Genomic DNA, 24865 nt, shown 5'->3' with positions numbered 1-24865 from the left:
AAAAAATAATGGGTACACTAAAATGTCCAAATGATGATCAGAAAATAAAATGGCATATTAATAGCATTATGAATTACTGTTAACAAAGAATGTCTGATTGATACGTGCATCTCAAGTAACTCAAAAAGAATACAATATTCATGCCCTGGCTGGTTTGGCTCAGCGGTTAGAACGTCGGCCTGCGGTCCAGAGAGACCCGGGTTCGGTTCCCGCTAAGGGCACGTACCTTGGTTGCAGTTTGTCCCCAGCCCTGGTTGGGTTGTGCGGGTGGCAACCACTCGATGTGTCCCTTTCACGTCGATGTTTCTCTCTCTCTCTTCCCCTCCCATTCTATCTGAACAAAAAATGGAAAAATGTCCTTGGGTGAGAATACAATATTCAAATGACTCATGTTTTTTACATTTCACTGAGATCTTCACTGAGACCACTTAGGAGAAAGAAAACTGAAGAAATGCACAGTTTAGGACAGTCTAGTACTGTCTCATTAATTCTTAGTTGCTCCTCAAACCCCCCTGCTCCCAGGCCTCACTTCCTCCCTGCTGGAGACCACGTCCTGTCCAATAACGAAGGGTCCTCTATGAGTTCCATACTCTGATGTTAAAGAAGCTTGAAAGGGTCCCTTGTTCTACATCTTTTTCTGTACCTTGTAGATGTTGCTTGTGTGGTTTATTTCTCTCAAGTCTGCTAGTAATGATATACTTCAATTTTTAAAAACTGTCTTACCAAAAGAAATTCTAAAAATGCTATTTCAAGAATCGATCTCTCTTAGGAGAGGATATTATAAACAACATGCAACTTAATTTTTTTGAATCCTCACCTGAGGATATGCTTTTACTCATTTTTTAATTTTTTTAAGAGAGAGCGCGAGAGACATTGATGTGAGAGAGAAACATTGATCGGCTGCCTACCATGTGCACCCCAACCGGGGATTGAACCTGCAAATGAGGTATATGCCCTGACTGGGAATCAAACCCGCAACCTTTTTTGTGTATGGGACGATGCTCCAAGCAACTGAGCCACCTGGCCAAGGTGTAACTTAATTTTGAAGCAAGTATTCAGAGTGGTTTCATTGCTCAAAGTGAGGGTTCAAGGAAAAGAAATACGATCGCCAATGGGGATTTAACGTCTTAGCACGAACAGGCTTCAGCAGTTACATCGGCACGGCCAACGGCGCCCCGCCGTGCACTCCCGGACAGGCACAGTGCACATCCACACGGTAGAGACTCGGCAAGGCCTGCGAGGAGAAACTCAAAGGGCACCCTCCAAACCTGTCTGACCCCCGAAACTTTCACCCCAATGCCTGTTGCCTGTGAGAACCACTGCATGGGAAGCAGCCAGGGAAGCTTTTGGAGAGTTCATTGCTTAGTAAGTTCAAGAAACAGTTCAAAATTTTAGCCCCATCTTTATACATTTCTTCATATTTCTTCTGGAAATTCCTATACAGTTGGTTATGTCCATCCAATACAGTTCAATATAATTCCTAATATGGTTGAATATATCAGCATCGATAAATGCTACAATGAAACACAAGAAATCATGACTTGAAACTTTATCAATGAGCACTAGACATTCACCATGATCACAGCAGAAACTAGCCCTGGTTTTGCCATTAACTAAGAGTGTGACTTTGGGATAAAGAGATTTAGTCTCAATGCTTTGATACACTTCTCTCAAAAGTGGGGCGAGACTTGACATGTCTACCCAACAGGTCCGTTTTGAGAATCAAGTGATCAAGATCAAGATCAAAATCAAGACTTCTCCATAAGTATTATAAAGCATTAAAAGAGCTATAAAAGTATATAAAGGAAGATCTTATTTCAAATAGAGCATCACTTTCCTTTTCACAGACCCACACTAAACGCTATGATCTTTTTTCAAACTTTGCCAAATATCTCACTTCACCTAGTCAGAAAATTTTTATTTAGCCATTAACTATCGCAATGTGTCATCAAACATTTTTCCCCCAGAAAAAAACATGACAAAAATAAGTACTAACATCAGAAAACGTGGCTTCAAGAGGCAGAGATGTGTCGCCCAGTGGCAGGGGAGCAGTGGCCCCTGCTCTGGGCTGTCGTGAGCTCATCTGCCGCAGCCCTTCACCCCACAGAGTAAAGGCAGGGGGCTCTCTGCTCTGAGACCTTCATTAAACTATTGATCCCTTTAGCATTATCCATGATGTTCCAGCAGCTCAGCACGTCCGCTGGTGAAGTGCTGGTCTCTCACTCCTTTCAATAACTTGCACACTTTATGGAGAGGAAGTCGCCGTGATTTATTTACCTGACATTTTCCAGTCCGGATGTCGTACAGGGCCACTGAGCCACTGCGCGCCCCCACGGCTATCCTGTGACTCCGCTCGTAGTAGCTGACCATGCAGAACCTGCATTGAGCATTTAACAGACAGACAGACAGACAGAGAGACCAGGTGAGATGATCTGCGCATGGAAGATGACCTTTCCGAGATTAAAGCTAGCTCGGATATGTATATACTAAAATAAGCATATTTGTAGTTACTGCATTGAGATTTTAAAAAAATGGTTCATTTTAGTCATTCTTAAAATCAACCTAGAGAAAAGTGATGCAGAATGCCACTAAGGCCTGTTAATAATTATTTTCAATGGAAAACAACTTTACAATAACAAGCACCCTTGAATTTTGACCCAGGAGATAAGGGTCAATACAAGACAATATGAAAACTCAGTTTTGTTATGTAAATATTATGTAAATATTTCTATTTGAACAGAAATGTATTCTATCTAATTATGTTCTTGTGGTTTATTATATTATTAAGGAGTGAAATATACTTTCTAGCAGAACAATCATATAAAAGCTAAAATCATATAAAAATGTTATGCCTAAGTTCACATCAATAATTCAGAATAAAATGTCCGGCCAGTATGGCTCAGTGGTTGAGTGTTGACCCATGCACCAAGAAGTTGCCGGTTCAATCCCTGGTCATGACACATGTCCGGGCTGTGGGCCCAATCCCCAGTGGGGGGCATGCAGGAGGTGGCCAATTGATGTTCTCTCTCATCAATGTTTCTATCTCTCTCTCCCTCCCACTTCCTCTCTCTCTAAAATCAATAAAGGAAAACAAATTTTTTAAATAAATAATTTAGAATAAAAATAAGAAGTTACCCACCAGAAAAAAAGCTACCTGGCACATTGCCTAGATTTTGCACACTTATCAGTTCTTCTAAATGATAGTAGTGACTACAGGTAGTAGAGATAAGCATATTGGGCACCACATAAAAACGGGATTTAGGGAGGATGATTCGAAGGTTGTAAGAGGTTGATATATTTTTATTTATTTATTTCTAGATTCATTTTCATGACTGGATTCAGTATTTGAATTCTGGATCTAAGCTTTGTCATAATGATTTCAAGGCTATGTGGCAAGAGCCTGGGAAGGTAAGAAGAAAAACTATTAGAAGTGTAAATAAGATATGATTTTATATCCCCAAAGAGTTCTTCCCACTGTCCAGGCCTACTGTCTCAGTGTGAGCTGCCCAGATGAACATGCAGCCTACCCTAAATATTTATAAGGCTATTGAATGACTTCTACACACTCCTTGCCTTTTTTATCTTTGCCTCCATACTACCAGAAAACGTTGGTAACTTTTCTGTTGTTATTTTCTGAAACATGCAATGGAGAAGTAAAACACGACAGAAAAGAAATACCATCCTCCAGTGCTTTCTAGAGGCTGATACAGAGCAAAACACGCCTGGGGCATGAGGCGCGTTCTGAAATTCTGGTAAGGGAGGCTGAGAGACGCAGGCAAGATGTTTGAATGGGAGCATTTTGAAACCAGGGACGTTGTGGCAAAGCCATTCTGGTATTATTAGACGTTATTCCTACATATTTCATAAATCTGGAAAACTAGTAAGTTTTTAAATGTTCTGTTTGTTACTTACTACTGAGTGATGGATTCAACAATACTTTGTCCTAGCACTAAGCCTCGCCCACTGAGGCACCTCCTCTGGCTGTAGGGGAAGATTGACGCTCCAGCTCCAGCCACGCGAAAGCCGGCTTGAGCCTGCCCTGCGGGTTCTGCGGGAGCAGCTGTGGGGTGTCCTCCTGTATGTGGGTCTGAGGGAAGGAAGGGTACCGAGGGCTCCTGACACAGTAAGCTCCCCCCCCCCCATTAAGTGGTGAGTCAAACATTCATTTCCCAAAGTTTTTCCTGTTAAAGCATCATTTCTACCTCAGTTGAGAAGAATCAGCATTTAAAATCTACTGTTCTTATACTCAGAAATAAAAATGATTGAGTTCATGAAAGGTTTACTATGTTGCTTTTCAATAATTACAGTGGTCTAAGCATTGGGCATCACTACATGTCTGTATCTACGCCTACATCTACATGTGTGTGCATACACACTCAAGGTCACTCAATTTATATCCTTAGAGTAACATGGAGTAGAACGTCTAACGATTGTTTTCACAGATATTTATTCCATGAAGCTTAGTAGCCACAGGAAAATGAAGTCTCCAGAGTCATTTTTAAAACATCTGTTATTAAGCTTTGCACAGCTGTGCCAGATATCTTGCCAAAATTCCTTTTGCAAAATGTGAATATAATTACCTCTCGAAATAATCCTCTTCACAACAACCACTGATAAAATATATTTATGTTGACAAAATTTTACTTAGTTAAACTAGTATCTCAAAAGTTTTCATTACATTGACCATTATCTGTGCTCTGATGTCTAACTCGTCCTTCTATATGACCGGTAAACACCATTATTTTGGGGGGAAAAAGAGATCAAATCTATTCTTGGTATCAAATCTTGAGTCTGCCTGAAAGGAGCCTGGATCACAAGTCTGCATTTTCACTCTTGGCAATTCACTACTAGACTAATACTTCTGAGCAGTTTCTTAAAGAATTCTGAACAGGGACGGTCATATGGCATGTTTCCATCGTTGGATTTCTTATTAAATTGTTTATTTCTTTAATAATGTCTCTTTTAACAAAACAGAGTAAGTCCATTTTATAGATGCAGTCACTTCACAAGTGCCCACTCTGGAGACCGGCTGCAGCGAGCCTATCTCTGACGAGCGTTCCCAGAGCCCACCACACCCCTAGACTACTGTTCTCCATTAGGGGGCTGTCACGGTCAAGGATGGTGAGATATGCAGTCCTTGCCCCCACTCCCCAAGTTATCACAGGATGGAAGAGGAGGATTCATTACAGTTGTAAAGACTATTCTAGTCTTGACCTGATCCTACAGGAGAGTCTTGAATTCCTCCAACATTGGGGAGGGATGTTCAGAGCAAGGGTTCATGTGTGCTGAGCCTTCTGGAATTGGTATCCCAGGCTCCAATTTGCTGCACTGATAACATGTCACTTGGGCAGCATTTCTTGGGCAACAGCCTGGCAAGAATCCTTTTGTTGTGCTCACTTCAGAACAACGGTTCTTCTCTTCTGCTCAGTCCACCACAAGTAAACTGTTAATTCAGAGAGAACATCACCCCTCTTGTATATGAAAGAAGAATGAAGTGGAATTGAGTAATGTCGTAAAATGGCTTTTTGCTGGAGCCGGGGTGGTCTTCATGCAGAAATGTTAATGTCACTGACCTCCACGTTTTCATGATTGCATAGTGATCCTTTTCAGCCAAAAATCAGCTCACCTCTCTCACGCTCAGGACCGTCCTTCAGGACCCTGCAGGCCGAGGCCCTGGCGCTTCTCAGAGGCCCCTCCCCCTTTGCTCTCTCTGCTCTGGTCTCCTTGATGGCGTATCCTCCTGACTCTGCCAACAGTGTTCCCACGCTGGCTCCTGAACATTTGTTGCTCCTTCTGCTCGGAAATCCATCTTCCCCATCTCTCCGCGGCTCAGGCCCTCACTGCACGCAGGTCTCTGCTCCCAGGTACCTTGATAGAAGGCGCCTGTGGGGCCGTCCTACTAGTACAGCAGCCCTTCCTGTTACTCTAGTCCAACATCCCGTTTCTTCTTGATGAAAGTGCTCATCATCTCAGAGATCGTAAACAATACTTTATTTACTGCTTGTTTCCCTCCACAGAGACTTTCTCTTTTGTTGAACATGTGAATACATAGAGTCCAAGCAGGCAGGACACTGCAGTAAAGTTTAATTCAAAACACTACACTTATCTTACAATGACTAGTGTATAGGCATATCCAATTCTAAGACCAGTGAATAGTTAAGATGAACAACAAAGAAAACAAAACCGTCCAAAACTGTTAGGCAGAAATCAAGAACTTCCCTGTGGCCCTTCGAAAAGGAGACGAACCATTTCGGATTTACCCGACATTATCTGCCCAGGCCCTGAAGCCTGGGTGCGTCAGCACTGAGACCGGCCACTGCAAAGTACAAATGAGCTAATCCCATTTAGGGAGCTAGAAAACATTGCTTGGGCTGAAACTCAAAAAAAAGCAAATATAGTCTGAATAATGATCTATACAATAAAGTATATATTTTTGGTATCAATGTGGTCCTGGGAATAAAAATCATTCTAATAATTTGCCAGATATTTGTACCACCACACATACATGTTAATGAACATGATATTATCATACAAAACATAATTAAAATAAATATTCACTTATCAATCATTATTAAGCACCACCAGAGGTTATTCCATTTCTCCAAAGCCGTATCTGTGACTTGCACGGCCCGGAAGCAGCTCGCAGTGGGGTGGTTCGCGATGTGGAGCAGAAACATGAGCCGAGTCCGCTCCGGTGCAGGGTCCCCGAGCAAATCACTGCCTGAGAGTTTGCCGAGCGCCCGATACCTGAGCCTCTGCGCCACTTTGCACTATGTAGTCTCTCTTACATTGGTGACCTTTTAAATCCTTATCAAAAATGGCCCTCAAATAAGAAAAAAGCTGTGTGAAATTTAAGTTATTTAGGAAAAACCCAGTAAAAGGAAACACGCGGCTCTAGCAGAAATATGATTTGGGAGAAAGAAATCTGCGAAATCACTTTCTTAGCTGGGACTTTGGTCATCTGCAATGGTCTCGGGGCGGTGAGTTACTGCTGTGTAGCATATCTTAGAGCATTAGAATGCAACAAGAAATATTCTTCAACTAATCCAAAATTAATCTCCAGCTTAATGTGAAACCATCTAAAACAGTGGTTCGCAACCTTCCTAATGCCACAACCCTTTAATACAGGTCTTCATGTTGTATGTGGGCGTGTCTGCATGTGGGTGGACCCCCTGGAGACAGAGGAGCAGGCTCTCGGTTCCTAAGACCATCGGAAATATGTGTTTTCCAATGGTCTTAGGCGACCCCTGTGAAAGGGTCATTTGACCCCCAAAGGGGTCGCGACCCACAGGTTGAGAACCACTAATAAGATCTAAGGGCATCTGGAACAGAATGTATGAAATATGACTACTTACAATTTATAACTATTCGCAGTTGACTGAACATAACTACTTGCAGCTCATGTTTACTGATACTGACGGTATGTCTATCAGGCACTGTCCTACGTACATGGTAAGTATTTTCTTAAGTAACTATTAGAAGCAATTCTTATTGAGTTGATTTTAGAATTTCTTGATGTTGATTTCAAATGGTTCACAAACTTTTGATTCTTTTTGTTAAAAAGGCATAATAAAAAGTAAGTTTTACCACTCACACCCCCTCCCTCACCAAGGGTTAACTTCTGTTAGGAATGGTGGACCTTTCTAGAGCATTTTCTAATTTTGAGCATTTTCTAATTTTTATTTCAAAAAAGGTATGATATTACAAATACTATTCTGCAACTTACTTTTCTCCCCTCAGTACTTTCTGGAACACCTTCCCATGTCAGTATACACATGACCCCATTATTCTCTATTCCCTTCCTGACAGACATTTAACTTATCTTATACACGGATCTTTATCTACCTAGGGAGTATTTTTATAGGATAAATTCTCCAAAGTAAGATTCTGAATGAAAGCATACACACCTTTTAAATTTTGATAGGCAATGCCAAATTACCTTCAGTTCCCACTAAAAGTAAGAGCACCGTCACTTGGTATTATCAAACTTTCCACCCTTTTTTTTTTTTTGCCAGTACAAGAAAAAAATGGAATCACATTTTTGTCTGAATTTGCATGAAACAACTTCTTAGATTGATCCATTTGGTTATACTCTAGAGGATATGCATTCAGGTTTATTAAAATAACCAAAATGACTTCAAATTTAATCAACACAATGCATCCCTTTATTCACTGTGCACACGGGGTGAGGAGTGAGCTCCTCAGTGTCCGTGACGTGTCCCCAATAGCCCGTGGACAAGACCTGCGCCCGAAACACAGGCACGCCCGTCCTGCGCGAAGAATGGCAGGCCTCTGTGGCGGAGCGGTGTGCAGGTCACTCTGACCCAAGAAGGCACCGGTGCCGATACCCAGCCCAGCCCTAATGGCCCGCGTGAGAGCCGAGGAGCTCTTCGGAGGGCCACTCTGCGAGGGGCCAGGGCCCGGAATATCAGCAGCAGGTGCTCGTTGGCGGACAGCCTCAGCCGCTACAGCGACAATGGAGGAGGGGCTCTTTGGAAAGGGGCAGCTCTTTGAAGACATGTTCACACCCACCCACCGGAACTTCAGGCCTCTGTGCTGCTCGTGCATTTGCCCGATCGGGAGACACGCAGGGGGCTCTGGCAACGGCATCAGCTCAAGGGGAGTGAGACTAGTTTTGGGGGTGTGAACAGCAGAGGGTGGGGAAATGTTTTCTAAAAGTGCTTCGTCCCAGTGGAAGGCGCCAGTTCAAAGGGTGAACTGGAATGATCTCTCATCCTGGGGTGGGGAAGAACCGTCCGACTCATGCTTCCCATTCGGAGATTTCCTGAATAACACTTGTGAGTATTTAATAGGTGACTTACTTTCCTTCTAAAAAATAACTTGCTCTCGGCCCCCTGTAGCTGGGGTGTTTGTAGGAGAATTGGAAACACTTCAAGGCTACACAGGCAGCAGCAGTTCTGCAAAGGAAAACATCATGCATGTGGAGGGTCTCTGGTTTTCTGGCTCTGCCACTTACTGTGTCACCTCGGGCAAATTATTTAACTTGCCTATTCCTTTTCCTCACCTGTAAAATGAAAGCAATAGTACCTATTTAGGATGTTGGGAGGATGAAATGATCTAATCCATGTAAAGTACTTACAGCAGTGCCTGGCACACAATAAGCACTTTCTAGGGCAAGTCCATGCAAACTTTAATAACTAGTGTAACACTGTCATGTCCGTCATTATCATTTGCACCTCTGAATATATATGCTTGAAGAAATAAATAAAATGTAGTTAATTGGCTATTTCACTAGGGCAAATAAGTGCTAACTAATAGCATGCTAATAAATAAAGAAAATGAATGTCCCCAAATATTTTAAATTTGCTTGTTTCTTAAATACTCGTGATTTGTGAATGTAACATGCTAACAACTGCAAATTATTTTAGTTTCACCTTAAAGCTGCTAATACAAAAAGCCTGGGATTTGGCTTGGAACTCTATCATTTCAAACAGTCTGAAAAGTACATATTCTTTCTGTAACACAGTGAAATAAAATACTCCTGGAGGATTTGGGGGGTTATTTTTTCAATATGAAGGATTTTAATATTGAAAGACAGCTATCTTCGGGGAGTTTTCAGGAGTAGGAAAATGGTTTTAGAGGAGTTTCTATTCAGGAGTACAAGAATAATATCTAAAATTATTTATTATAAAAAGTACACTACAAAATGATACCCAATTTAGCATTTTCCTGGAAGTTAGGGCAGAAGCTGTTCTACATCCCATTATTGTTACCACCGCATGGGACAAGAACAAACCACAGGTGAGGGGAAGTTTTTTAAGAAATGAGCTCATGCACTACTCTAGCGCAGACAGTGTTCATTTCCTTACTGGATTCTAAGTGCCCATTTAGGGTGAACCGAGCTGATTCAGCTTTTCACTTGAAAAGCAGAATCAATCAGTCTGTCTACATAATAACAAAGTTTAAGAAAAGATAAACTATCTCTGGCCCTGGCCAGTGTGGTTCGGTTGGTTGAGCATCGTCCCATAGACCTAAAGGTTGCTGGTTTGATTTCCGGTCAGGGCACGTGCACAGGTTGTGGGTTTGATCCCCAGTCGGGGTACACATGGGAGGCAACCAATCAATGTTTCTCTCTCACACTGATGTTTCTCTTTCTCTCCCCCCCTCTCCTTTCCTCTCTCTTTTTAAAATCAATACAAACATATTTTTAAAAAACAATCTCTGAAAACAGACTTCTCTTTGGTCTAGACTGATTTTTTCCCCATTCAGTTCAAAAGTTTAAATATTTATTTTACCTTGAATTTTTTGTATCTATTCAGCTTTAATGCTTTCCCAATGATTATTTTTCATTATTGTTTTTATTTGAGTTATTCTACTATATATTTATTAATTAAATATACACCCATTGTAAAAGAGAAATCCGAAGAATATAGAAACATAAACACTTAAGAAAGGAAAATAACTCTTTACCACTAATCTCCTTCACTACGCCTGAACTATAAGAAACACTTTGGGGTTTTCCCCTCTCTTCATATGAATACTAGTACATGCATAAATATCAACACTTACATATAATATTCTTCTTCAAAATGATTTTATTTAACATAGTCTTCTGAAACTTTGCTAGTTTCTCTTTAAATTTCTCTCTGATATATTTTCATGTCATTAGAAATGGATTGACCTCAATCTTTTTAATGGCTGTATGGTATTTCACAGTTCTACTATCTCAATGTAACCAACTATTGGTAAGCAACAATTATATTCAGAGGACACAAGTGAATAAAAGTGTTTTAATGTAAAGTACATTTTCTATGTAAAATCATACTGAGAGGTTCCCAACAAAAGTCAACTGGAAAATAACAGTTAAATGTAGCAAAACCATATAAAATACTTTAAATTTCAATGTCACTACCACTTAAATTCAGTAGATTTCGAATTTTCCTACCAAAAATTCACTGATTTATCCATTTATAGTACATTAGAGAAATTTATATTCTAAGTCCTTTAACTTAAGTTACTCCTTACTACTACTACTGTTTCATTTATTTCTACTAAGAAGCCCAAGTAGTTGAGCCATTAAATATATTACTTAGATCTATGCAGAGATTGTTTGAGAATGTCTTCATTCTTGGAAGTGACATATGCAATGTAATACACACTATAATTTTGGCAAAGTAATCAGTGATTCAACAGTCAGATTCACAATTGCATTTAATATAGTATTTCATTCAATGTCAGCCAATTTTGCATATGGAAATAGCTTAGATTTTGGAGTCAGGATATTTCTACCTGATAAACATCAATTCACTTTTTAAAATTCAGCTAAAACATCACCAAGTTTCCCTTCTCCTCCTGGGCACAAGTGCCAAGTCCCTCCTTTGTGTCTCTCTCGTCACATCTCCTAGGGCACCTCTTTATCAGAGTAGCATGATATTTCTCTGATATATCACTCTCTCTCTGCCCAGACATCTAGGGACAGAGAATCTACACAATCACACATGGGTGAAAGACCCACTTAAAGTGCAAGATACACCAATGGACTAAATGTAACAGTATGAAAAGTTCATTAAGACTGAAGATTCCATATTCCAACTAACCTTTAAAAAACGATGACGTGTTGAGTTTTGGTGAACTACCAAAGAAGATGAAAAATTATCTTAAAAGGCAATTGAAACATTCCTCCTTTTTCAGTTATGTATCTATGTGAGACCAGATATTCATCATACAATTAAACTATAAAATAACACATGGCAACAGATTAAATACATATGCAGATAAGAAAGTCCACCTGTCTTCTATTAAGCCAGACATTAAAGAATTCTGCAACAATGTTAAACAATGCTATTTTTCTTAGTATTTTCTTTTGTTTTGGCAAGTAGTTCTTTTTCATAAAAATGTTTTTCTATCGACATGAACTGAGTTTATCGCTTGAAATAAACCAATATTTTAAAAATTTCTCAGCTTTAATTTCTAACACATGAAAAACCTCTAGATATAACCTTAATAAACAAAAACTCTTCAGGATCTTCCATTTTTAAAGGGTTCTGAGGCCCAAAAGTGTGAGAACCACAACACTCTAGACCGAAAAGCACTTGGCCATCAAAAAATTGGAACCAGAGGGAGAGAGTTATTAGCCAAATAGCAGGAGCCAGCGTCAGACCACAGTGGATGAAGAGGGGACAGAGGGGACAGGAGGGCCGGGGTGCAGACTGGACAGGAGGGCCAGGGCGCAGACTCCTTTCCCTGGCGGGAGGAAGGAGACTGGACAGCGGAGGGAGGAGGTGCGGGGAAAGGGAGGGGCTACACGAGATGTCAGAACATGCTTCTCAGCTGAGGAAGAGACACCATCGAGAGCAGTTCAGGATGAACGGGAGAGAAGGGTTCTCTAAAGAGCAAAGTCCACGAGGAGGTGGGAGAGGATGGAATGTGGGTGCAGCAGGAAGCGGCCCGGACCTGGAACGCGGCAGTCATCCTGCACCCGATGGGATGGTGCACCTCTGGGTGCCCCCGACATGTGCCCACCCCTGCAGAACACAGAGCAGGGGCGAGGCCTGTGCAGCAAAGCCAAGCTTCACTCCCACTGATCGTCAGCACAAGAATGGTCTACATTTGCCTGTTGGTAAAATGAAGGACGGGAGTAGGTAATTCATAACATGAGGTCCTTTCCAGATTTGAAATTCTACAACTTACAGTTCTATAAAAATCATGCAGCAAGGTCACTGCTTAAGTGAAATAGCTGGTGCCATTTATTACGAAGAAATTAGGGACTGCACACGTGAAGCAGCATGGCTGGTCTCATTACTCAAGCGCAGTTATCGAGTGCCTGTATCGAGTGTTCATATTTTCTAAACTAAAAATTGGGACAGAGCCCAACAAAGGAATTCTTTTGAATCTGTGGATTTATTTGACAAGTCTTTAAAAAGCATAAAAACTAAATTACTCTTAGTTATACATCAAATAAATTGCCTTGACTTACAAGAATAAAAATGCATGAAGTGTGGATCTCTGCGGGAACCTGGGGCACAGAGCCTGTGGCCAGACTGAGCTCCACCAGTTGCTACGGGCACAGAGCAAGAAGTGCACGCTACCCTCTTCTTCGGGCGGCGTGCAGTCTGCGTGACCGAGGACTTGTAAGTGACTACAAATTGCATTTAGAGGCACATCTAACTCTTGCTATGAAAAAAATCCTGAAATCTCCTTATCTCCAAATACAATCAAATTTTCCCATCAACTTACAGTTTCATTAAAGAATCCCTAATCCGTTATTTGTTATGCATGATTTCACTGCTAGTCCCCCAGAACATAATAAAATGGCCTTATATTTTAACATTATATTATAATCACATTGTATTTCCAGAGGTACTTATCTTCCTTTCTAATTGAGTTTGGCCGTCCGTAGCTTATGAGAGCTTAAAATTTTCTCTTAGTAAGGGGTATCTTTGCAAATTGAAGAACAAACCCTTGAAGTTCCTCTTAGAACAAGTGCATATCATATGTGTGTGTTCTATATATTGCTTTTCTCTGAGTGCACAATGCAACAACTGCGTGTCTGCATCTTCATGTCTTCTGCGATGGCATCAAATACAGCCGTGTAAGGTGACTGAGAATTTTCATGGTGACTGAAAGAGAAATACTTCATCAAACTGAGTCAAGCATGGCCGGCTCAGCGTCAGGGATTTGCCATGAGGGGTTTCACGAGAATACCCAGGTTCAGTAACACAGCAACTAGCAACTCAACTGTAACAATACATTCTGAGGAAACTTCAGTGATACTTATCTTCCCAAGACTTGAAAGAGGTTAATTCTACTTTCTTAATGTCTAGGGTATTTTTAACTTAGGTTGCTGCATTATTTATAGTCCAGGCAATGAAATGTAAATTACTCAAGCCCTCTGGACTTCTGCCTCTAAGAATACTGTACGTACAGTGCTGGACGATGCCTTTGTGAAGATCGTTGAAGAGACTGACAAAGGCAGAGCAAAGTTCAATGAGATGGGGGAAAATCCAAGGAATTCATTTCTTTTTTTTAATCCTCACCTAAAGATATTTTTAAAATTTATCTTCAGGCAGAGTGAGAGGGAGAGAGAGAAACAATGATGTGAGAGAGACACTTCACTTGGTTGTCTCCCGCACAACCCCAACTGGGGCTAGGGATGAACTGCAACCGAGGTACGTGCCCCTCGGCTGGAATCGAACCCAGGTCTCTTTGGTCCGCAGGCCAACTCTCTAACCACTGAGCCAAACTGGGTCAGGGCAAGAATTCATTTCTTAAGTATCACCTTATTGCACTTCTTACTCTGCTTACTGATGAACATAAAATTAATTCAATGTTGCAACAACCTTGTTGCTACTATATTGTGTTCCAAAAAGAATGCTGTTTAATTCCTACATAATAATATAACCTTGCCTTGGCCGGTTTGGCTCAGTGGTTAGAGCGCCAGCCCTCGGACTAATGAGTCATAAGTTTGATTCCGGACAAGGACACATACCTCGGTTTCGGTTGGTCCCTGGCCCTGGTCAGGTCTTGTGGAAGGCAACCAGTCGATGTGGCTCTATCACATTGATGTTTCTCTCTGTCTCTCTCCCTTCCTCACATTCTATCTAATGATAAATAAAAAAAATATCTTCAGGTTACGAATAATAATAATAATAATAATATAGCCTTATTTGATACAGTGATGAAAACCTGGCAGAACTCTTGTTGTATAACTGCGTTTTGAAGGATGTGGGTGTTGTGTCGTCTCAAGGGCACTGAAATCTAAGTATTTTCTTGCATCATTAATGGATGCCACTAGGTTATTAATAATAGCCCTAGAACTAAAATGTGAATTATTAGGGAATATTTAAATCTATGACTATAAAGTTTACATAGCAATTAAAATAATATGATTTTTATATTTTTTATTAACTATATTATAGAAAAGATCTACTGATACATAAACTACTCCAGGAAGAGCGAGGATATTTGCATTAACAAAAATAATCTTTGCTTTTTTATTTTTAGGAAATAGTCATAGTTCATGTTATGTGTATAATGATTATTTTTGTTTCCATGGCTCATAAAATGCAAGTTAAAATGTGTGCATATTTCACACAAACATATATGTATACACACATACATGTACGTACACATACTGCAGAAGGACTTGGGACACTTACAGAAATAACACAGCCAAGAGAACAGACAGGCCTGAGGCATGAAGACGAGGTAAAGAGAATGGGGAGTGTACACCGTAATTGATTAAAATTAGGCAGGAAATTGGGATTTGACCTGCCTAATGGACATAGCAAAATTCTTTAATTTAATAATGCTGGTAATGTGGAAAACAAAAGCAAAAACACATACTAGTTCATTAGACAAAGCAAACAAAAGATGCTCATCATTGTGATTTAAAAGAAATGTGTTGGTTGAGTCTTCCTAGAAGGGGCCCGAACATGTGTGACATCAACATGACCAACAGTGACGCACTCTTGGGAGGTGCCCCGAACCGCTGGCCTGCTGCGGAGGAGCGTGGGGAAGGCCACTCAGAAGGAGGCCAGGAATGGGGTCCAAACACGCAGCTCTCTGACGGTGCGCTGAACCTCGGGATACACCCTGAACATGTGGAGGAATACATGGACCCCATTTCTAGCTTCTAAGTGTTCTGCTTTTTTAGATAAGCACTGATGAAGGAGCAGTTTAAGTTATAGCCCTTAGCAGGCTTTCTGTGATGCTAAAGGCAAGTCTTTCAAAACCAATGGTGCATCGCTGGCAGGGGGGTGGGGGTGTCAAGGCGTGTCGTTAGGTATTTCCTTGGAAATTGAATTTATTCAATATATAAATAAACAAGCATTCAAGGGTCTACGGTTCTTCATAACAGAACATGGTCTCAGAGAACTGTGGCCCAGGTTTCGTTTTTCTTGGTCTGGGATCATCAGAGGGCCTGCTTTGAAAGTTATGGGGACATAAGAGTCACCAGGGGAAGCAGGCGCCGGCAGGCTGAGGCGGGGCCCTCAGTGGAGCCTGGAAGGCAGGTCATTCTGCTGAAGACAGTCCGGGAGCCAGGGGGAGGCCATCACTGCCCTCAGGCCCGACGGGAGGGAGCTCTCAGCACCGGGCTCTCCACTCCACCTTCTGAACCTGTGTCCCCAGCTCTGGCTGCACTCGGGGTGACACTTCTGCGCGCCCTTCCGACACGGGGGGTGCAAGGTCTCCACGGCTGCCTGCGCGACAGATGAGACGCGCTCGGTCTGTCCTCTCAGTTCCTCAGCTGGTTTCTCCTGCCAGCTCCCGTCTCCAGACTGAACAAGGTCAGCCGCTCCCGCACCGGGCGGCGAGGGAGTTCGGACTCGTGTGCTCCCTCTGGCCAACACACAGGACTCCTCCCCTCCACTCGCTGTGGCCTTGCTCTCTCCTCCTCTTCGCTCTCTCTGCCTCAGTTCCCCAGTATTTGTACATTTTATACTACCTTTCAAAACTGCTTAAGATCTTCTATGAAACAAGGTCAGGGGGTGTTGTGTTGTGTTGTGTGTGTGTGTGTGTGTGTGTGTGTACAGGGGTGAACAAAGGTAGGTTCACAGTGGTTCGTACGGAAAATAATACTATAATTAACAACTAATAATACAAGAATAAACTGTTAGCATACGCACAACTGTAAACCTACTTTTGCCCTACCCTGTATCTATAAATGGGTAATTTAATACAGGTTAAAAACTGGATGGCAAAAGCAATGAACTATGAATAACAAGCTAAGGTTTTTACCTTGAAGCTACAACTATATTGCCACTTGACTAATACATATCACAATCTAATTCTCCAAAAATTTTAATTTACATAATGCCTTTCTTAAAGATTTTTTTTTGAGAATTAATGGGTTTGAAAGCACTTGGTCATTTGTGAAGTTCTGTATAAATTAAGAAAGATGATTACATTATCTTATTCATTGTGTATTGCTATCACCTCATGTTTTAATATGTATGAGCAAGTGAGCTTGGGCCAGACGAGCAAGAGCGTCTGCCAAACTTCACCGGCATGTGTTCCAACCACGTCTACATTCGAGTAGAAGATATTACCAAAAGTTTTCACAACTGACAGAAAAGCTATCATCTGAACACAATGAGAAAAACCAAACTTCTGTATCAATCCTTTCAACAAATTTACAATTTGTAGCTTAAACTTTAAATGTGATTTGAACAAAGATGTCAGAGAACAAAGAAATTCAGTAAACAATATAATTGGGTGCATAAATTCACCACTCATTAAATGACATATTAAGCTGTTCTATAATTAATTAACCTGAATAAATAAAAGAATAATCAAGCAAATATACTTGAATTAATAAAACTGACTACTGGCCTACAGCCACATACAGAGGTAAGCCTAGCTAAAACTGAAAACTCATAATAACAATGCAATTTTATTTTAATATGCAATCTGAGAAATAAGTGATAAGATGCCAACAATAAAGACAATCTTAGAAAAATTACCACCTTAAAAGTTTTAAAATTCTGAACTGAAAGCTAAAACCCAGATCCATATCAGAATCACAAGCACACTGGTCAAGGTAAAAACAAAAGAAAAGAAAACAAAACCCAAGAAAAGCAAACTCAGGTCAATCAGCATTCCATGATGCTACTTCGCCTTGGCACTCAGAGTGAATCTGATGTGCAACCCAAGCAAGGCAGAATACTTTCAATTTTTTAATATTCAATGACTTCAGCACATACTATATTAGCTCTCAATTGAATTAATACTTTAGATATGAAGTTCACCTTTATAACATTGACTAAAAATTATTTAATATTTTAAAAAGTAAACCAAAATTTTTTTACATATGAAAATGATATCATCCTGTATGTTTTCCACATATAAAAATACTTACAAATATATATTAACTAATTTCTTATAACTATATTTTGGGTTTTCAGATTATTATTAAGATGAAGAGACCCACAGAAAACTAACATTCTCTGAATACCTAAACCACAAGCATTTTGCTGGGTGCTTTGACAAATATTATCTTATTTTAAAAGAATACTAAAAAAAGTTTTACATCTTTTTATGATCTATCAACCAAAGCCACTGAATATTGGTGTTAAGCAACATTACAGAAATTACCTAAGTTAAAACCTATAGCATTTTTTTAAAAAGGGTAAAGGAAGAGAAAGAAAAGGAAAAAATATATACAAAGTCACATAAAGGTTTAAAAACAAGTGTCACAGACTGGACCGCAGACATTCACACCGGCACTGTCTGGGTTTCCTAGTTAGTGAAAGGCAAGCACCTGTCAGCAGAGGATCCCACGCACTGGAAGGCACCTAGCACATGGCATGGGCATGGCAGATTTTCAGTGAAATAATGTTAACTTCTGCTGATATTTATGTTGTTCATTTATCAACCTAGTACCAATCGGCCAACAGGTAGGGTGGCATTGACCTGTAAAACTTTTGGAGTGCCATCTAACAACTGACAGATGTCAGTCCATAATTTGTCATCTGCTCCAAAAGCTACAACCTCATGTTGTAATAATCTTCCTATGTTTACGGGATGACTCAAATAAGTAGGCCTATGTGGCTTATAGCCTCACAGCTCAAATAATAGCTGACATAATTAAACAGAGGTAGTTGTAGTTATGACTACAACTGATTTTCATAAATCTGGTGTTTCATAACGTCATGCCTTATAAATGATGCTGTGGGAAAAGAATTACACATTTTTGCTTAAACCTTTCTGACTTCCTATTGCTTACAGAATAATGGCCGAATTCCTTCGCATGGAATTCAAAGCATTATACTAGACTTCTATCCTCAACCTACATTCTGGCCATGACGACACAGCACTTAGCTGACTCTGTAGACTTTTGTGACTCTCAACATCTGCCGGTCTGGCTCTGTGCAATTCAAGATGCATGAGCCTGTGTATTCTGCAAAGCCTGCCCCTCAGCAATTCTGTGAAGTGTTCCCAAAACTCACCACCACTCTACCACCACCACCAGACCCCCTGCGGAGGACAACTGCTTCTCTCCACTTGGCAGCCACTTTTACTGAAGCGCTGTCACCGTTAATAATACTATTAGTCTGCCTTCTCTGTGTAACTCTCTAACACTCCATGTCCGGAGTTCAGCGCTCCATTTATTGTCCAACCCTGTCCCTGGTATATAATTCTACTCCGGCACATAACACAGCACCCCAGAATCATTTATCTTTACATTTACCAACCCTATTCGACCCTGTGCTTCTTCAGAACACCATCTCGTTCATCATCATGTCCCCAGGGCCTAGCTGGTCCTTGATACACAGTAGGTGTTCAATAAATGTTATTAAATGAATAAACAAAAAAAAACAATTGCTCTCTGTCAATCAGAAAAAACTGGTACTAAGAATTCAGGTGAGACACCTGCTTCGTTAGCACTGAAGCAGGATCCTTCCTCTCCAGTGACCAAACCCTGGGAATCAAAGTGGACGGGCGGCAAACTAAGGTGACAGAGAAACTAGGGCGCTGCTGGGGAGGAGGCCGTCTTCCCGCAAAGGGAGAAGACAGGCCCTTTATTTTATTTTATTTAGTTATTTTTTAAATTTTTTTTTCCTTTATTGATTTTAGAGAGAGAGGAAATGAGAAGAAGAGAGAGAAACATCGATGTGAGAGAACATCGACTGGCCGCCTCCTGCACGCCCCCCACTGGGGATCGGGCCCACAGCCTGGCCATGTGTCCTGACAGGGAATCGAACCGGTGACCTCTTAGTGCATGGGTCGATGCTCAACCACTGAGTCTTGCTGTCCCCAGCCAGACGAAGACAGGCTCTTTAAACACCAAGCGCTTTCCTTGCCTTACCCCAGGAGGCCTATTCACACAGCAGGGACTGGGGCGGTGAGGAACGCTTGGCCAACATTCAACAAGGTGAGGCCCAGAGAAAATGCTTCCTCACCGCCACTAAGTGACAGACAAACGTCCATTTTCACGTAAACGTTTCCTCAGAGAACAATCAACTGGGAATATAACAGCTACATTAATTTTTAACATAAATTACCTGCATGTTCTTTTTTACAAAAACAATTATCTTCAACAGATTTAAACACTATTTTTACTGACCACATCGAGGTTAAAAATTTTTAACAAAATGTACCTTAAGCTATAAACATTTTAAGAATCAAAACTATTTTAAAAAGAAAAATAAATATAATGTTATTACATTTTGAAATTTTTAAAATCTTCATTTCATAACAATTATATGCTATACACATAAACGATGTATAGTTAATTTATGCAACACTGTTCATAGAAGCTTTAGCTGCTCTTGGCTTTTTTTCTTGCTGTCTCATAGTCAAGAAATGCTAGCACCTACAATATGCAGATGCTAGCCTTTATGTTAAAAATAAAATTTACGACCTGGTTGGTGTAGCTCAGCGGTTGAGTCCCGACCCATGTGCCAAGAGGTCACAGGTTCAATTCCAGGTCAGGGCACATGCCCAGGTTGTGGGCCCGTTCCCAGTGAGGGGCATGCAGGAGGCAGCTAATCGATGTTCTCTCTCAACAATGTTTCTCTCTCTGCCTTCCTCTCTCTCTCTAAAAACAATAAAGAAAAAAATGTAATAGAAAATAAAATTTACCAATAAAAATGTGGCATAAAGGTTTCTGTGGACTGCAATGTCCATTTTCTCTCTCAGGTCAGAGGCGTCCTCACCCTCCTTCTCTGTAAAGTAAATGTTAATTTGAGGAAGGGATATAAGAACACAGGCATAGTCCGTACGTGTTCTCTCTCATGCACTTTTTAAGTTCTGAGAAAACCTCTTCATGTTGTGCTTTGACTATAAGCTGCCTCAATTGTTTTAGAAAGTAAGCAGACATTCATTAATGATTGAATTTCTAACTGAGCAAGACTACTAACCATGTTTAAAAAAAAGATTTGTTACTGAAAATTATTTTGAATGCTATTGAAGGCTTCTTTACCTGCAGATGGCTGGGAAACATTCTTGAAGACCTTTCTTTTTAACAAGGGATCCTTCAAGGCAGTACATAATGATGTCCATAACCTTTATAGAAAGGATACAAATCTAAAATTAACTTCAAATACTTAATTTCCCCAAATTTAAATTATTAATGTAGGCCTCACTTGCACATGGAAATTCTAGACAGTTTAATTTTATTATTTACTGCAAAATCACAGTATATTCACTGTATACTATAAGGCAATCCTTTCTCTTATCTGTGCAAAACATTTATAAGACAGTGCAATAAAATAATGAAACCACTTATTTTCTTTAAAGGCTATTCATATTTACGTTCAGCGTAGTGACTTTTATTCAAGTACATGGTATGTTTTGTTCTATTTATAATGAAAGGTGTCAAAGAGAACATGACCTTTAAAAATTACTCTAATGTAGACCAACTAATTTCACGTAAATGATAAATGAACATAGCAATCATTCTGATTTTTGAGGAAATTTAAATAAGGTCTCTAGAAATGGTACAGAGTGAATTCATGTTAGCAGTCTCTTTCCTTCTTTTGGAGAATTATACTAGAGTACTGGGGTACTCCATGTAGGCGATGACGGGCCACTGAACACAGCGCATTCTTACCTCCACAAGAAGATCCACCACATCAGTAGGCATCTTTTCGATGAGGATCTCAATGACTCTCAGAATCTCCCCTTTCGCTCGCGCCAGGGCTGTCATGTGGATGCTCTGTTGCGACTGGGTGTTGGCTGCCAGGGCGGTGTGTCTGTGGACCTATGGAAACATTCTGTGCTGCTCATGTGGTTGACACACAGTTCCACATTTCCAGCCACTGGTTAGTTTTCACTTATTGCAATAGAAAAAGGAAAGAATCAACAAGAACCAAACCGCCTGGAGTGAGTCAGGAAATACTTTATATCACAAAAGAAGGTATTTAGTGTAATAAAAACTCAGCTAAGTCTTCTCTAATTAAATTTTATTCAGTTCCTGCCCTGGCCGGTTTGGCTCAGCGGTTAGAGCGTCGGCCTGTGGTCCAGAGAGTCCTGGGGTTCGGTTCCCACTAAGGGCACGTACCTCAGTTGCAGTTTGTCCCCAGCCCTGGTTGGGTCGTGCGGGAGGCAGCCACTCGATGTGTCCCTTTCACATCGATGTTTCTCTCTCTCTCTCTCTCTTTCTCCCTCCCACTCTATCTGAACAAAAAATGGAAAAATGTCCTCGGGTGATAATAATAAAAAAATTCTATTCAGTTCCTGGATACCTGAGACTTTAATACAATATCACCATGACATTTCTTTAAAAAGACAGACTGAAAGTTTGTGAGGTTGGTGAACTTGGCATTGAGGTAGACAGCAGGTAAGGGCTCCAGCAAATATAAGACATGACCTTGCTCTCACGTGATAACAGTAAATGGTGCTATAAGGCACCAGTCTAGCTGCTTCATAATGAAGCTGGGAATTCAAACAAACATGCCTCTGAAAGTAATGGGCACCGTAAATAATGTAGCTTTAGCGTGGTTTCCCCCTGGTATGAACTGTGAGTCTTGCATGGTTCAGAGGAGAAAGCGCATTACTGGGCCCTGGATGGCACTGGACTGGCCAGGGGGAGTGAGCACGGGGGTGGCGTGGAGACAGCCATACTAGTGAGGAGTGCTTCCGTATTTCACTCAAAAACTCTAAGCAAAGTAGGAAACTTGTTTTTAAAAGGTAATAAATTTGGACTATGCCATTAAAATATTTAAAAATTACCCTTTTAACTAAATGCTGGAGTAGAAGAAATCCAAAGCATGGCTATTCTAAAAGTTCCTTTAAAAATACTCATATATGTAAATGGTACAAATTAAGTCAAAAAACACAACGTAAATATTTGTTTACTTTCTTCAGAGACAGTTCAATGCCTGGCATTCACAGGGCCTGTATGCGCGGTCAGACTGAGGTAAGGCTCATTCACACCTTCAGTGTCACCATCTGTCCATATTCCACTGATGGGAAGAACTGGTAAAAATCCATGGCTAATAAGTCTGTTCATTTATACATACATACACTTGATATAAATACATCATATCTATAAAATATATAAACACATGCACACATATATGTATATTTTAAATACAGTAGGACCTTACTTTAATTCTGTGCACTATTAGACAAACACACACCCTGAAGTCTGCACGTTTATGTTAGCCATGAATTCCAAGTCCCACTGCCTCCCAGAAGCCTCTGCAGTCTGCTGTTAGGACCTTCCTCCTCCCCTCTGGCTGCCTCCATCACAGATATTTGCCCCACACCTATGGAGGATGGCTCCAGGGCAAACACAGGCCCTCTAGGTCTCAGGTTAGCAGAGCAGACTCAGAGGTATTTATTTACTATTTTAAAAATCCATCACAGCCAACGAAAAAACAGCTCAGGCAGAGTCCGTACCCCACGGACACCGGGTCTGCACATGACTCACGCTGAATGGAACAAACCTTTACAGAAGTTTAGGAGCTTATCCTTTCCTGACTCTGCCACTACTAAGACCCACAGGAAAGACCTATAATTGGCTCATTGTTCTTTGCTAGTTTTTCAGTTAGATGTGGGCAATTAGTTGGAACACTAAGAATGTGGAAATCAATCGGCATCCAAGTCTTTATTTGTGACATGAAATAGAAAAAACAATTAGCAAGTTTATGACTTACATTTTTGTTTACAGTTGGAGAACCAATGTTAAATAGGAAGTTTGGGTTTGATTACAGGTAGATACACTCATAAAATGCAAAGACCTTTAATATACAGGGTGGGGCAAAAGTAGGTGTACAGGTGTCCATATGGAAAATAACACATTAATTAATACATAATAATTCAAGAGTAAACTCTGTTCTGTGTATGCACCACTGTAGACCTACTTTTGCCCCACCCCATATTTTATTTTGAATAAGCCTGCTATGTCAGATTGAAAAATGATTGTTAAATGTTTACAAGTGAATTAACTTCCAGAACAGAAACGAATAGAAAAGCAGCAAGTCATGAATGCCCCGCGGTGCGGGTCAGTGCGCCTGCACACAGGCACATGTGTCTTCACTGCAGCACAGAGTTATTCACCTGCATTGTCTAGAAGAAACTGGAAGGGTTATTTGTGGATACGGCCCCTGGGCTCACCACATCCGATAACTGCTGGCAGGCGAGGAGGGCGCGCTGCAGCCCACTCACCTCCTTGGCTATGGTGGTGATGAAGGCGGGCGGCCTGGCGGTGGCGATGAGCGACAGGGCATGCCTGGCCGAGCGGGCGGAGTCAGCTGCCGGGCTCAGAGGCAGCCCCATTGTGATGCTAAACAGGGATCAGAAAAAAAGGAAAAAAAGAAAAGAAGCATTAGAAATATAGACTCTAAAGATTAGACACAGCTTATAATGTCAGTTCAAGGTCAATGGGAGCACTCAAACAGTGAGAATATAATGGACTTGCAACAATGAGCAGTGATTAGGAGTCAGGGTGTTCTGGCATCAAATACGAAATCGAATAATTAGCCGTGAAGATTGAAAACAGTACATGCATCTGTCCAAAGGGTTACAAGCGCCTTGTTAACAAATTACCAAGAACTAGTACTGAATACATATCACAAAGCTTGGAATAAGGCAAGAACAAATATTTTGCTGGAAAAAATTCCACTTTTTTCCTTAAAAGAATTAAAGGTGATTTGTTTATAAGGCTGCATTAAAAGGCTGTATTTAAGGCCACCTATAAAAAGGGAGCAAAATTCACTCCTGTCCATAAAATTATCACAAGAACTGAGAATGACAAAATTATTTTTAGCTTGTATACTATTTGTAGTTTAAAATATCCTTAGTACTGTTACTTTAATCCCACACTTAATACTTTTAGAATGAATCCACTAAGCAGTATGCTCTGCCATTAGTTATTTAATATTAATAAAAAATTATAGTAACTGATACTTAGCCCGGCATTGTCCTGGCTATTCATAAGAATATGTGCATGATA

General features: G+C 40.7%; 1 protein-coding gene across 5 annotated transcripts in view; it reads right to left on the bottom strand.

Annotated features, from left to right (window-relative positions):
- The window catches only part of WDR7 (WD repeat domain 7), a 320067-nt gene that overhangs the window by 68565 nt on the left and 226637 nt on the right, over positions 1-24865 (bottom strand). For all 5 annotated transcript variants that reach the window (XM_036244069.1, XM_036244068.1, XM_036244070.1 and 2 more), the window contains exons 22-25: positions 24079-24196; positions 21518-21667; positions 20888-20970; positions 2278-2377 (exon numbers count right to left, since the gene is read on the bottom strand). In XM_036244069.1, the coding sequence (XP_036099962.1) occupies positions 2278-2377; positions 20888-20970; positions 21518-21667; positions 24079-24196 (451 nt within the window). The remainder of the gene's footprint in view (positions 1-2277; positions 2378-20887; positions 20971-21517; positions 21668-24078; positions 24197-24865) is intronic.

The sequence above is a fragment of the Molossus molossus genome, unplaced genomic scaffold (genome assembly GCF_014108415.1).
Source record: "Molossus molossus isolate mMolMol1 unplaced genomic scaffold, mMolMol1.p scaffold_m16_p_6, whole genome shotgun sequence".
Taxonomy (NCBI): domain Eukaryota; kingdom Metazoa; phylum Chordata; class Mammalia; order Chiroptera; family Molossidae; genus Molossus; species Molossus molossus.
Note: the sequence above shows the minus strand (reverse complement) of the source record. Positions and strands in the feature narration are given on the sequence as shown.